This window comes from Canis lupus, chromosome 2 (genome assembly GCF_003254725.2).
Source record: "Canis lupus dingo isolate Sandy chromosome 2, ASM325472v2, whole genome shotgun sequence".
NCBI lineage: Eukaryota > Metazoa > Chordata > Mammalia > Carnivora > Canidae > Canis > Canis lupus.
In genome coordinates this window covers 76,117,990-76,132,691 of record NC_064244.1, presented here as the reverse complement: position 1 = coordinate 76,132,691, position 14,702 = coordinate 76,117,990, and the positions used below count along the sequence as shown (strand labels likewise).

At 53.0% G+C, this 14,702-nt stretch overlaps 1 protein-coding gene across 2 annotated transcripts in view; it reads left to right on the top strand.

The window, feature by feature from the left end:
• ALPL (alkaline phosphatase, biomineralization associated) overlaps nucleotides 1–14,702 on the top strand; it is a 53,970-nt gene that overhangs the window by 23,389 nt on the left and 15,879 nt on the right. The window contains exons 1-2 of one of the 2 annotated variants that reach the window (XM_025447284.3): nucleotides 1,546–1,671; nucleotides 12,316–12,480. In XM_025447284.3, the coding sequence (XP_025303069.1) occupies nucleotides 12,420–12,480 (61 nt within the window). In that variant the 5' untranslated portion in view covers nucleotides 1,546–1,671; nucleotides 12,316–12,419. Of the gene's footprint in view, nucleotides 1–1,545; nucleotides 1,672–12,315; nucleotides 12,481–14,702 lie in introns of those variants that run through there. The other variant, XM_025447283.3, reaches the window with a different exon arrangement.

Sequence of the window (14,702 nt, the reverse complement as noted above, 5' to 3'; positions counted from 1 at the left end):
CGAAGGGTCTTGGGCAGGTCCCTTTACCTCTCTGCATCTCTGTTTCCCTCCTCTAGGAAATGGGTGTGGCTGTATTCCCCCTGTACTCCGACCTCTTGGGCTTTTGCATAAAAACCCAGTAAAAATGTGTACTATGAGCAATCTTCACTAGACTGAAGGGTCTGCAAGGCAGAGCTTACACCTGTAGCTCTGAGCAGAGGGCCAGGCACACAGGAGACACCTGCAGCGTGTCGAAGAGTTAAACTCCATGACAACAGCTGTTGGGAGGGGAGGGTCTCAATCCTGCTCGTGGTAGGGTTGTTAGGTCCTGTCCAAGGACCTCCTATGGTTCTAAGGGTTTATAGATTCTAAAAAGAAAACCTTAACTTGTATTCAGCTGGACTCTTATTTAACCATGCACTTGAAATTTATTGACCTATCTCTAGCTTGTTTGCAAGATTTTTCCTTTGGTAGGAACAGCTGGCTGAGCATGACACGATGTGACTGCTTACATTATGAGAGGCTCAGAAAAACTCACTGAACTGTGTTCCAAGTAACAGGAAATTCAAGGCAAACAATAAGGGGAATTAATTGACTTGTGTAATCTGGATGTTCAGAGGCGAGCTTCAGGCATGGCTGCATCCAGGAACCGAAGCACTGTTACCCAACTGCAGACTCTATTCACCTTCCAACAAGTTGCTCCATCTTCAGGCTCTACAGTGCTCCTCCCACTGCCTCACGGTTACAACACTCCATCCAGGTGGAGAGTCTTCCAGTTTAAGCCAATCAGGACCCACCTAGAGCGGCTGGGGGTGGGGATCAATCCCATCCAAATCACTCAGCTGAAAGGGGGAGGGTTGCTGTCCAGGGAAACTTCAGTATTGTCAGGAAGGGGGCAATGGATTCTGAGTGGCCAGAGATTACAGCAGATCTCCTCTCTGGTCATCAGAAGGGGAGATGTGGAAAGCCATAGGGACATCAGTGTAGCACTTTACAGTTTGCAAAGTTCCTTCCCTCCCAAGAAGCTGGTATTGGAGGCAGGATGGCATTTATCATCCCTGCTTCACAGATGAAGAAACAGCTCTTGAATATTTGGCCAGCACTCTGACTTGTACCCCTGGGCTGCCCCTGCCCACCTCAGTCTCTCCGAGGAGTTATACACCCAGAAAGGCTGACCTGCAAGGGAGGGAGCCAATGTGACCAACTGAGGTCCCTCCTCTTATGGAGGCAGGCCAAGGGGAGTTGGCCAGGGGGTGGAGGGAACAGCCTGACTTCAGGACCGGTGGTGCGGTGGTGGGGACAGTGGCCAGGCACACACATACAGTGGACATCCTGCAGCACCCGCTGCCCGGACTCCAGTGTACACACACACACACACACACACACACACACACACACAGACGGAATGAGATCACGCGGCACACTGACACGGGGCTTCCCGTACCTGGGGTGGCTCAGGCCTCGGCTCTTGCCCTCAGTGATGGAAGTTGTCCTGGCAGATGCCTGGGGTGGGGGTAGCAAGTACATTGGATGTAGAGCCAGCCAGGCCTGGCCTAGATCCCAGCTCTCCCACGCGATAGCTGTGTGACCCTGCTGCTCCCTCCCACTTCCTGAGTCTCGGTTTTGTCTTCTGACCCTGAGCTGCTAATTCACAGGATCCTCGGAAGGTGGAACCCAAAGCTCCAGCACATAGTAGGTGCTCCGTTAAGAGTTTCTCCCCTTCCATCCCCATCGTGTCCTGTTTACAGCTGTGTGACCTCGGCCAAGTTACCGAACTTCTCTGTACAGCGGGAGCAGTGATGACACATCCGGGAGTGCTGCTGTGTGGGTCAGGCGAGTCAGGGCATGCGAAGCACTTGAAATGGGGCCTGGCATGCTCATTGTGCCCGTTACTACCAACTAACATTTATTCAGTGTTTATTGTGCCAGGTCCTGGGCATTGATCTCCTGGCTTATTGTATTCTCAAGCTTACGATCATACCATGACCCAGGCACGCTCTGGGATGGTCAGCCTTGGACCCGCAAGGATACCAAGGCCCTGAAAGGTGGAGTGATGCGCCCAAGGTCGTGGAACCAGTAAGCGATGGGGACTCTGCTGAGCTGTGCACCCTTGGGTGGGACCCTCGTGTCTGTGGGCTCGGATTTCCTGCAGGGCTGGACAGTACCCCTGCCCTGGCACCTCCTGGGGTCACTGGCTAGTGCAGTAGGGGCAGGAGCCATCACCTCTTGCTGGAAGGTTCTCTGGGAATGTGAGGAAGGCGGTTCTCCAGGGCCAGCTGCAGAGCGCTGTCTCTGGGAACATCCGTGTGCTCCCGGCTCTGACGTGAGCACTGTGTTTGCGAGCCCCTTGCACATGCCACCCAGGGATGCTGCTTGTGTTGGCCGCTGCCCAGAGGGTTACAAGTTCACTGCCTACTTCCCCCATCCAGAGCCGTGGCGGCCTCTCAGGGCCCACGTGGGGCCCGTGGAATGGCCCCTTCCCACCCACCCCCACCCAGGCCGAGGCTGCCAGGGTGAGTGGGCCTCGGGGGCGGGGAGTGGGAGAGCCGGGGTGGCCCGGGGACCCGCATGAGGACCCACAGGAGCAGGGGTGGTGTGTGTCTAGGGTCACTCACGCTGTGTGGCCTCGGGTAAGTCACCTCATCTCACCTCCCTCTGTAAGTGGGGACAAGGGGAAGCCCTCCCTCAGGGGCCTGGGGTGACATGGGATGAGTGTGTAGGGAGCCTGAGTCCAGCAGTAGCTGCACGTGGTCCATTCATCCACAAACACGTAACGCCCGTGCTGCAGCTGGGCAGATGCGGTTCCTTTCCAGGCTCGCCTGCGCTTAGGAGTTTACACTTGCCCCAGGGAGACAGAAACTTCCACAAGGAATGTTGAAATCTTGCTCCGTCCCTTACCGGCTGTGTGACCTTGGGCTAGGGACTTAACCTCTCTGTGCCTCTGTTCTGTCCACCCCCATCTGTGAAATGAGGGTAATAGTAGTGCCTACGTGGTAGGTTGTTGTAGGGATCAAATGAGTTAACGGAGGTGCAGCCCAAGTGAGGACAATGGCTGGCACGCGGGAAGGGCTGTGAAAGGTTTGCTGTTACTCAGAATACAGTGACAAAGTGTGAAACGAGGCTTCTTAAGAACAGGCTCTGAATTGTTCTCTTCAGTTGACACAAATCATTAATGTCTGGAACTCTGAGACTGTTGGCACCCACGCTAGGCCTCGGAGATTGCCCTGTGCTTCCTGGTAACAGCCCTCAAATCGGGGCTGGTTGACTGTGGAGACCTGTGCGCTGTGTGACCCCGGGGAGGCGTGTGCCCTCCCTGTGCCTTCCTTTCCGCGCTGTCGATAGTGAGAGTGAGAGCAAGGATGGGACGGTCCTGTCTGCTGGTGGCAGAGGGGCTCCCGCCGCAGGCGCGCTGAGTGAAGCACCCAAGGACAGGGTGGCACACGCCTCACAGACACACAGCACATGCCCTCCCCCGCCCCCATGTCCCCTCCGTGGGATGGTGGAAGCCTGTGTGCCCATACAGCAGCCATCCCTGGCCCTCCTCTCCCTGCCACTCAGCCATCTCGGGCCCCAGGCATGGGTTTCTGGGCCCTACCATCACCCCCACCCCCCCACCCCAACTGCCACCCCACTGCCACCCCTGCTAGGTCTCTTCCCACCAGTTGGACCTTGACTGGTTCAGTCCTATGCCCACAGAGCCAGCTTGTGGCATCCAGAAGCCTCAGAACAGCTTGGGCTCCAGAAAGAACTCAGGCCTTTGGGGCTTCTAACTGCAGCCCCGCTGAGCGGCCTTGGGCCAATGGCAGACCGCCTGGGTGCAGCGTCCACGCCTGTGCGATGGGCTGGCGTGTAAGTAGGCAGGGACACGCAGGGACACGCAGGGACACGCAGGGCGCGCCCTCGGCCAAGGCTGAGCTCAGCGAGCAGAGCCCTTTGCGGCCGGTGTGGGCCGCCCCTCTGTCCTCCTGTTCATCTCAACCTCACCATTCTTCCAGCCTGGCCTTCCTCCCACTCCATCCACAGAACCTTCCTGGCTGATCCTGGATGTCCTCTCCCTCCCCTTCAAGGGGAAAAGAACATGTCAGGCTGCGTGGTGGGTGGTTTCTGCCCGAGTGGAAGCGCAGTACCTTGACCCCTTCCCCTTCGTTGACCACCCCCTCCTCCCGCCACATGGAGGTGTGCTGATGGCCTCTGTGGGGCCTTCCAGACAAGCAGGTCTGTGGAGAAGCCCCAAGGGTAAATAGCTGCCTGGCCAAGTGAGCAGAGAACAGACTGTCCGTTTCTGCCCCAGACCCCCATGTACCCCTCTTCTTGCCCATCCCGTGTGTGTATGGGCCCGCCCTCCCCCACTCCTACCCCCACGTTCCATGCCCTAGGATCTGTTGTAAGCCTGTCCATCTATTAACTCCTACAATCCTTAGGACAAGCCTGTGGTTTCTATTAGTCTCGCACTTCGCAGATGAGAAGCCTGAGACATGGGGTGGGGGTCGGGTCGGTGGCCCTTGGCCACCCAGCTGGGGGGGCAGAGGCAGGATTCGATCCAGGTGGCCTGGCTCCACAGCTCGCTCTAACTGCTGCTGGGCTGCATCTTCAGCCACTCACCCCTTGACCCCAGCACCCACTCACCCACCTACCGACAGTCCCCGACCACCACGGAGCTGCCACCATCAACAGGGCTCGTGCTGTGCTAAGGAGGTGACAACCAGTGGCTCTCTAAGACTCTGGTAGAGGTGCCCACGTTCTGGGAGCTTGAGGAGGAGCCATAACTACCGCGTGGGCCGAGGCGGGGGGTGTGGGCAGCTCGGCAGAGCTGTCAAGGTGGAAGGATGATGGGAAGACTCCGTGGAGCAGATGGGTGGGTGGAGTGGACAGCAGAGACCAGGAACATTCTAGACCAGGAACACTGTGTACAGGGACGTTGAGGCTGGAAGCACTCAGGGGACAGCTGGTGTCTCAGCTGAGCCCTAGAGATGCAATGGCTTGGCAGCCAGCAGGGCTGACGCCGTGCCTCCCCGGGCACTCGCACATCTGCTTTCTGCCCAGATGGAGTGCTGTCAGCAGCTGGAGGTCTGCGTCTTGCCTTGTCCCCAGCATCTGGCCCACTGCCCTCCGGGGAAGTCCCTCCTTGGGTCTGACCTGCAGCCCACTGTGACCACCACACATTCCTTCCTGAGCCCTACACCCAGAGGCTGCTTCGTGGCAGCCGTAAATAACCCACGTCAGTGAATGAACAAAGTCCTGGCCAGCAAGGCTTGCCAGAGCCGCTGGACTTGGCCGGGAGAGGGATCCCATGTCCCCTCTCTCTGACCCTGCAGCTGAAATGTTTCTTTCTGGGCAGCTGCGGCAGCCCGCCTTGGGGCTCTGGCAGGGCCCCCAACTCCCACCCCAGTCCCCAGCCCGCGGGAGCTCAGGGGACACTCGCCAGGCACTTCCTGTGGCCACAGCTCCTTCAAAGAGCCAGGAAGGCCCAGCTTGACCGCCCAGAGGGCGCTGGCTTCCGCCTGTTCTGATTGTTCCCTGCATGCGTCCATGGGAAAGAGGAGCTGGGCAACCGGGCTAAGTCTTTTCTCTTTGGGCCTCAGTCTTCCCATCTGGGCAATGGGACAATCTGCAAAGCCATGTTTCCCATATTAATCTGCTCACAAATGATTCGGCAGGTCCTGTGGGGAGAATGGGGATTTGGGGGTTGGTGTCTCTTTAATCTTTTAAATTTGAATAAGCCACACCTTTTGCATCTTTATGCTTCCTTCACCCAAAGCTCATCGGGTCCTCAGTACCTAGCAATACAGGTGGGGTGGGGTGGGGTGGGTGGGAGTGGAGGCTGAGCCCCTGGCTGGGGTTTTACAGATACACAACCTCCCAGTCATTGTAAAGAACACTTCCATCACTCTCACACTTTTCCCAGCCTGTCCCTCCTCCCCAGGAAACCACTTGGGAATTGGACTTTTTTTCCACATTTGCCCCAAGTCATTCTTATGGCCTGGTTTGGGGAAATCTGCTCAAAGGACCCTCCCCAGCCCAGACTTTCCTGGGCTGTGACTTCTAGCCCTCTGGTCCACCCAGGTAGGGCTAGGGAGCACAAGGTGACACCCTTTGGGTCTCCTATTGAATTGGGAGGCTGGCGGGTCGGGGAGCCTTAGAGCTGTCCCAGCCCCGCAGAGCCGGCTGGGGCAGGAAGGGTCTCTGGCTGAGTGGTGGGAGAGAGAGCCTGGAGCAGGAGTGACCTCCAGGTAGGATCCTTGAGGGGTCCTATGCAGGGTGCGGCTCAGGATCTTCCATCTGTGTGAGCCTGGATCACCTCCATCACTGTGTCTGCCCCCCTGCCTCTAATGTCCAGGCCTTCCTTCCCTCACCTGGGAAGGGGGACAAATGATCCAGCTCTCAGGGTTGTTAATGAGGACTAAAGTCAGGTGTGTCACACTCAGTGTCTGGTACACACCACAGGTGCTCTCCTGAGTGGGCGATGGGTGTTAGGGGGACAAGGCAGCAGGCTCGGAGGTACAGGGACTGGCCCAACGTCACATAGCTGAGGGAGATGGGGCTGAGGCCTGGCTCAAACGTGCTGGCTTTGTGACAGCTTGGACCAAATGACTTTACTGATGATCCTTAGCTTCCCTATCTGTCAATGGGGCCAATAAACCAACCCCGCCTGTATCAGTGGTATGTTGTGAGGGTCTGATGCAATTTGAGTAAAGGGCCTATTGAGAAAAGACTTTCGTGGAGTAATACCCCTGGATCTCCTATTTTTATGGTGAGCCTAGTGGCCTTTCTGGGACCAGAAAGAGGAGCTCTCTTGGCATGGGAGGGTAAAAGCCTCTTCCCCTGACTTGAGTGCTTTGTTCTGTGGGGTCTGAGGGGGTCCCAGGTGGCAGGAGGCATAATTGGGAAAGGCCTGGTCTTATAGGCACACAGCTGGTGTTGCATCTGGGCTCTGGGTATGTCTAGTGGCTTCGCTTCTCTGAGCCTCAGTTTCTGAATCTTTAAGATGGGAATTATAACACCATCCTGACTTGATGAGATGTTGTTGGGACCCAAGAGAGATGGATACGGGTAGGGGGGCTTCAGAAGCAGAGGGGATCCTCGGGGCAGGCAGCAGCTCAGCTACCTGCAGCCTGCGTGTGCAGAGTCTCCAGCAATAGGTGGCTTCGAACCAGCGGCTGGTAGTGATTTTACCAAAGCTTGCTGTCCTGCAGGGCCGGTGCTCTCCCAGTTCTGAGGCAGTGCAGGGGCTGGGGTGACAAGCTGTGGAGGCTGGTGGACCTGGGTTCAAATCCCAACTCTAACAGTGTACCTCCGAGCACCTGTTTCCTTTGTCTGTAAGCGGGGCTGCTAATGCCTATCTCACGGGCCAGGCGCACAGTCCCTCTCTTTCTGAACACAGGTTCGCCCCTGAGTGGCTGACTCAGGGCAGTCTCTCCTCCCTGGGCTTGTAAATGGGGTGGAATAGCCACTGCTGCTGCTTCAGGGGAATAACCGATTGCGGCCTTGGCCAGCTGGGGGATGCCCTTCCTTCTGCACTTTTATCCCACAGTGTGACCAGCACAATATCTGCTGCATAGTAGGTGCTTTAAAAAAAAAAAAAAAACCTGGCTGGTCAGGAATCTCCAAGAGGACAGCGATCGTGTCTATCCTGTTCCCCAGTGAGTCCTTAGTACCTAGCACAGAGCCAGGTACACAACTGGTGCTCGCTAAATGTTTGGGAATGAGCAGTGAATGAACAAAGTTGAATGAACAGGCATCATCAGGTGGGGAAGGCCTGGCTGGGGGAAGGGGAGCTTCATGGGCTGTCCCCCCCACCCCTCCCGTTTCATCCCCCCTGAGCTAATCCCCAAAAGATTAACCCCAAGGAACAAAGCCAGGTCACAGCTGCTGACCTGGGGCTTTGGGGCGAGCATCCAAGGCTAGCGTGTCTGGGTGTGTACACGGTGCTCCGTGAGGCCCTCTCTGCCCTAAGATGGCTCTTCTGTCCCCCACCCTGGGCACCGTCTTCACGGCGCTCCTCAGTTTTCTCCTCCTGCTGCTGGCCTTGGGCCTGCTCTGCTTCTTCACCTGCCGCCTGGCCAGGCCACTCAGGTAGGAAAGCTCACTCGGGCCCAACTCCCCCCACTCCCCGTCAGATGTCCTGTAGCCAAATGCTACATTTGGCTACAGTTTGCCCTTGTGGGACAGAGAAAGGGCAGCTCTTGGTCTCTCTCCCTCTCCGTGGTGGGGAAACTAAGGCCCACAGAGGTTGAGTCACCCTAGGATTGAGTCCCACTTGGCCACGCATTAGCTGAGATCCTTTGCTCAGTCTCCAGGACCAACACCGTAAAACAGGCTAATGACACCTGCTGTGAGCATTAAGCGAGATCACAGATGTCAGTAGTTAGCACAGTGTTCGCTACCACATGAGTGCCCAAGAAATGGTAGTGATTTTTATCTGTCAATTGCCCTGGACCTTTTGAGACCAAGCCACCAGGACTGGCTTTTTGCCTGACTCCAGGGGGCTCCCATGCCCTCTGCCCCAGGACGCTGAGTCAGTCCTCAGGGCAGAGGCTCAGCCCCTCTGCTCCCTCTCCTGACCTGCCAAGTAGCTGCTCCTTCTCCAGGTGCCAGAGCCCAGCTGGGGCTTCTGCATACTTGTCATGAATAATCAGAGCACGTAGCTGGGAGCCTGGCAGAGACGGTCCAGCTGGGAGGTGGGGGGTGGTGGGGCTGGCACACACTCGGAAGCTCCATTCTGAGCTAGTAGAGTGTTGGCAGAGGGTGGTGGCAGCCGGGGCCCCTGCAGCCCCAGACTGGGCCCCACGGAGCCCAGCACCAGGGCTGCAAGAGGCTTGGAGCCTCTGGGTGAGGGTGAGGGCCAAGAGGAGGAGCCAGCAGAGCAGACTCTGGCTTGTGAAGGGTTTCCTAGATTCTAACCCCCTCTCCTTTTTAGGCAGAGGCAGTTGGAGAAGGCACCTGTCTCTCTCTAGGATAGGAGGTCTCAAGTCCACAGCCCTGGGGTCAAAATTCAGAGCATTCCAGCCTGAATCTTGAATCTTGAGGCTTTTCGTTAAGTTAGCATTTACAGAGCTGCTTCCTTATGCATGGGTTGGGGATTCAACAATGGGGAAAATGGTATTTACTCTCTCTCCGAGAGCATCAGGCTAACAGAGAAGAGAAACAAGAATAATCATGCAGGATGGATGAGCCCTTTGGATCTCCTTGGGTCATACTTCACTTTGATTTGTCCTTATTCCCTTGTTTGTATTGGGCCCAAGATGCAAAGAGCATGAAGTTCTGTCTCTCAGTTCATGGGTGTACTATCATGAATCTTGCTTTTCTCACCTGCAAAGGAGATCACAGCCCCCCACTCCCACCCCCCGGCCACTGTCAAGGTTATTAGTGAGAAATCATGGTGGAAGTCTTCATAAACAGTGAAGTGCAGTACACAGGTCATTTGCATTTTGTCTGTGTTTATAGATTGTTTACCTGAGCTCTCAGTGTTTATATCTTCTTGAAGTAGAACACACCCACATTTATACAGAAAAGTGTCCATGTCCTGCATCAACAGCTTGTTGGATTTTCAGACGGAATCCACCCATGTAACCAGCCCGCAGATCAATCACAAGTCCTCTGCACCCCCCTTCATTCTTCACACCCCCAAGTGTAACCTTTATCTTGGTCTCCTAACACCTAGCTCTGTCTTTATACTTTGTATCGTGGGAATCACTCTCTAGGTACTCTTGGGTGGGCTTCCTTCATTCGACTCTACCTTTGCAAGACTCATCCGTGTTGGGCGGAGTTGTCGATCATTCGTCCTCACTGTTGTGTAGACTTCCATTCTGTGAACCCACACAGCGTGTTTATCCGTCCTGCTGCAGGTGGAGCAGTGCTGAGGCTGTGGCGAACAGGGCTGATTCGAACATTCTCCTGCTCCTCTTTTGGTGAACTTGTGTGTGTACATTTCTGTGGGAGACAATGGTCAGAGGGCATATGTACACTCCAGCTTTGGTAAATGCTGCCAGTTTTCCGAAGTGGTCGTACCAATCTACACCCCCTGGCAGTGAATGGATACCCTAGCCAGACCCCATGCGCTTGCCAACACTTGCACTTTTCTGCACACAACAAAGGAAGGATTTGGGGGCTAAGTCTCCCTGTCCCCCTGCCTCCCTCCTTAGAGCACTGGCTTTCAACTGGTGTCAGTATTTACTGTGCCAAACACTGGAGCCTCGACAAACAAGCCAAAGTCCCACTCTTAGAAATTCCTGGTGTAGTGGGGGAAACGGACCAGAAAGGAATGACTTTCGAAACAGAGACATACACACAATGATGGAGGTGGTATGAAGTCCAGAGATAGCAAACTGCAATAAGTGTCCATCCCAGAGGCTTCTTAAAAGAGGTGACTTCGGTTTTTAAGTTATTTGGAATAATATTATAATGTATTAATATTGTATATCAACTTAATAGCATTCTTTCTGATGTTAGGGTTTCCTCTAGAAACATTTGAAAAAAGTAGAGTAAAAAGAAATCAGGAATAATACCTCTCAGGGCACCTGGGTGGCTCAGTGATAGTCATCTGCCTTTGGCTCAGGTCATGATCCCAGGGTATTGGGATCGAGTCCCACATCAGGCTCCCCATGGGGAGCCTGCTTCTCCCTCTGCCTATATCTCTGCCTTTCTCTGTATCTCTCATGAATAAATAAATAAAAATCTTTAAAGAAAAGAAAATAAATCATACCTCTCAGAGTTAAGTGCTGGTAGATGTCAGATGTAGTGTTTTTGTTCAGTTCTTTGTTCATGACCCATCACACATACACACACACACCACATCCAGTTGGGTGTAGAAAGGGGCAGAGAAGAATAAGGGTAAAAACTGGATGGTGCTTTATGTCAATGCTGGGTGTTTTCTGGGTGAGGTGCCTTGCCTCTGGGCACTGAAATGCAGTGTGCACTTATTTTTTCTTAAAAGATTTATTTATTTGAGAGAGAGGGAGAGAGGGTGTGCATGCACATTCTCGAGAGAGTGCATGTGCCCATGAGAGCAGGGGAAGAGCAGAGGGAGAGGGAGAGCGAATCTCAAGGAGACTCTCCACTGAGCATGGAGGCTGAGAATGGAGCCCGGCTGGGAGCTTGATCTCACCACCCTGAGATCATGACCTGAGCCAAAACCAAGAGTCAGACACTTAACCACCCAACTGAGCCACCCATGTGCCCCAGTGTGCACGTTTAAGGTTGAATCAAGATCCCCATTTTTAGTGGCAGGTGGTTTCTTATCTGACAGCACAGTCAACAGTAGAATGTTGGGCATCACTGCCATTTCCTGAAACTAATGGCATAATCATTTTTATCTGGGTTCTGGTGGAAATATATTTTCCTGTGAAACTCTAGCAATTTGAAATTTCTCCTCTTCCACCAATATTTATGCACAATGGGGTTAGTACATTTCTCAGCTGCAATTGGGGTTATCCCTTGTGATCCTGACAGGATGACCACAATTTAAAAACTTTCTTACGCCTGTTTTCTTATTCTAACACACGCTCATTTTAGGCAATTTGGAAAATTTTTTAAAAATAAGAAGAGGAAATAATCATGCAGTTTTACCACCCAGAGAAAACCAGTTAACGTTTTGTTGCATTTCCTTCTAGTTTGTGTGTGTGTGTGTGTGTGTGTGTTTAACAGTTGTTTAAAATTATAACGGTAACACCTCAACACAGAAGAAAATTTGGGAAATGCAAAGACAGTGAAAAAGCGATCAATCAAGGCCTCTGGAATGTCACCACCCAGAACTGGGCACCCTTAGCAGCCAATCTTCCTGTGCATCACTCCTATAGCTTTTATATCTCACCATAAATACCAAGCTCCAGAGGGGAATGTGGCAATATGGTTGTCCCTGTAAGAAAGGCTGGGCCTGTTGTGGCTCTGATGTGCTTGGGACACAGGTAATTAAAAGGCTGTAGACAAGTCAGACTCAGGAACAGGAGCAGTGCTCGAGCCTGGGTGGGGGCCGGTGGACACTGTACTATTTTAACAAGTCTTCTGAGAGGTTCTGGTGCATGCCGAAGTTGGGGAAGCACTGCACAGGAAGACCGAGCTCTAGTGGGTTCTGGGCTCCAGATGGGCTGAAAGTGGGAGTTCACCTGGGAAATGCGGATGGGACCACTTGGCACCATGGAACTCATTCAACTTCCACAACTGTTTGTGTGAGTAAGCTTCCTAAGGGATGGAACGCCTGGGTTTGCATCCAGCCCCATGCCAGGCCAGTGATAAATGCTCAGCAAATAACGAACAAATTAGTAAATGTATAAGGGGATAGACAAATGAATTCTGGAGCTGTGGCCCACGTGTCTTTTTTTTCCCCCTTTTAATTTCTAGGATCGGAACATCCATTAACATCTGACTACTGCCAGCCCATCCCCTCCCATCCACGTTGGTCATACCTCTGGGCCGGAGAGAGAAAGCAGGTCTCGGAGGGCATCATGATTTCTCTCTTCCTAGTGCTGGTCATTGGCACCTGCCTTACCAACTCCTTAGTGCCAGGTAGGATGGAGGACCCAGGTAGAAGGGTGGGGCAACCTGATGCGGGGGCGGGGGGATAGGAGGAGGGCAATTTCTACATTCAGGGTCATAGAACTATACAAATTATTTAACAGCTGGAAACAAATGTTCCCAGAGCAGGAGATCCCGGCTGCTGCATGCAGTAGGATGTGGACAGACCACTCCTTTTCTCTTTATATTATCCTATTCTTTGATTGGCATATAAAATATTTCAAGTCTTGGGATGCTAAGTCTCCTGTTGGTTTTGTCTACTTAACTTTCCTTCGTGGTGATAACGTTTTCCTGCGGCTTGTAATTTTTGTCAGTGAATTCAACCGGAGTTTTGTGTTTCTTTTTTGCCTTTTTTTAAAGATTTTATTTATTTCTTCATGAGTAACAGAAAGAGAGAGAGAAGGAGGCAGAGATGGATAAGCAGAGGTAGGCAGGCTCCCTGCAGAGCAGGGGTCCAGATGAAGGATCCCAGGGTCCTGGGCTCACTAGCTGAGCCAAAGGCAGGTGCTCAATCAACTGAGCCACCCAAGCATCCTGTTTTTTGTTTCTTATTGGAGATTCACATGGAAGTGTTTCTATGGTGCAGTGTTGTGTTGATTCTTTAATTCTAGACAAGTTTTTATGTTAATTCTTCAGTTTAGGGTTCTTAAGCTGTAAATTCAGACCCCCACTCCAACCTGGCTCAGATTTGGAATTGTGTTCACATTTCTCAAGATTGGCTTTCTTGCCTCATCCCTTCTATAGCTCCAATTAACAACACATGCACGTATCAGCCTAGACCTGTATCTGGTCTGACACCCCAAGGGCTGCTCAGTGCCAGCCCCAGTGGGAGAGGGGAGCCCTTCTTGGCTCAATCCATTATGTGGTCAGAAGTCCCCGATTGATCTCCCAGAGTCTTAGTTGATCCACCTGTCTGGTGGAGATATTAAGTCGTCCTCCTTAGGACTGTGTTGTAGGAATCACACAGTATAGTCAGTGTTGGGCAGGGAGTGGGGTGTTCTTAGGAAGAATATTGCCAACAGATGGGGAAATTAGGATGCAGGGAAAGGACTGGCCCACCTCAGGTGACACTGCAAGTCAGGGCTGGGGAGATAGAACCTGGGCCTCTGGAGTCTCAGGCCATCGCCCCCCTGTGATCCTATGATGCCTTTTGGTGTGCCCCCTTGGGGACCTGCAGTCGCTCTGTGGGACCACAGCCCTACCTTCTCAACACTCACAGCCTACTAAGTGAAAGGTAAACAGATGAATGAAAAGTGAAAAGACGAACAAGCAACAACATGAAAAATCTTCAAATATTCAGCACTTCAGTCCTTTGTATTTGTTCCTTTTTAACCATTCTGATGGGTGTGTAGTGGTGTTACATTCTCTCTTCTTTTTTAAAAATTAGAGGGGAATCCCTGGGTGGCTCAGCAGTTTGGTGCCTGCCTTTGGCCCAGGGTGTGATCCTGGAGTCCCGGGATCGAGTCCCACATCAGGCTCCCTGCATGGAGCCTGCTTCTCCCTCTGCCTGTGTCTCTGCCCCCACCCTCTGTCTCTCATGAATAAATAAATAAAATCTAAAAAAAAAAAAAAAAGATTAGGTATAACTTAGAGTAAAGTGCACCAAATCAAAATGTGTAGCTTCGTGAGTTTTTGCATATTTTATGCCGAGATAGTCACCACCCATCTCCAGGCATGGGACACTAGGGCTTTCCTATGCACTCCCCAACCAACCCTGCCCCCCAGGCCAAAGGAAGCAACACAGGCTCACTCCTGCAACCAGACATGAGTTTTGCCTGTTTTGAACTTCACGTAAATGGAATTATACAGTACGTACATACGGGCAAGTACTCTTCACAGAGCATTATATTCTGAGCATTTGTGCGTGTCATTTAATGTTCTCTAAAAACAATGGCCTCTGAGACTCGGCTGTCCAAAGCCATGATTGCTTAAGCCAGTCCCCTGACAATGAAGTCAGCTTCACATCCACTAAACCCTTCTCAGGGTCAGGCCCTGGGCGGGGGGCCGGGGTGGGGGGGAGGCTGGGGGGGCACTGGTGGAAAAAGACAAGGGCTCTCGCCAGTCTTTTCCAGTCTCCGGGAGCATCCAGAGTAGGGAACCTGGTGAACTGGGATCAGAGCTGAAATCCAGAAGAAGGACCAGTGCAGGCTGGGGTCAGTGCAGCACCTGGTTGGATGGGGGGTTGGAGGTGGCTGCCAAAATGCTGGGGGAGG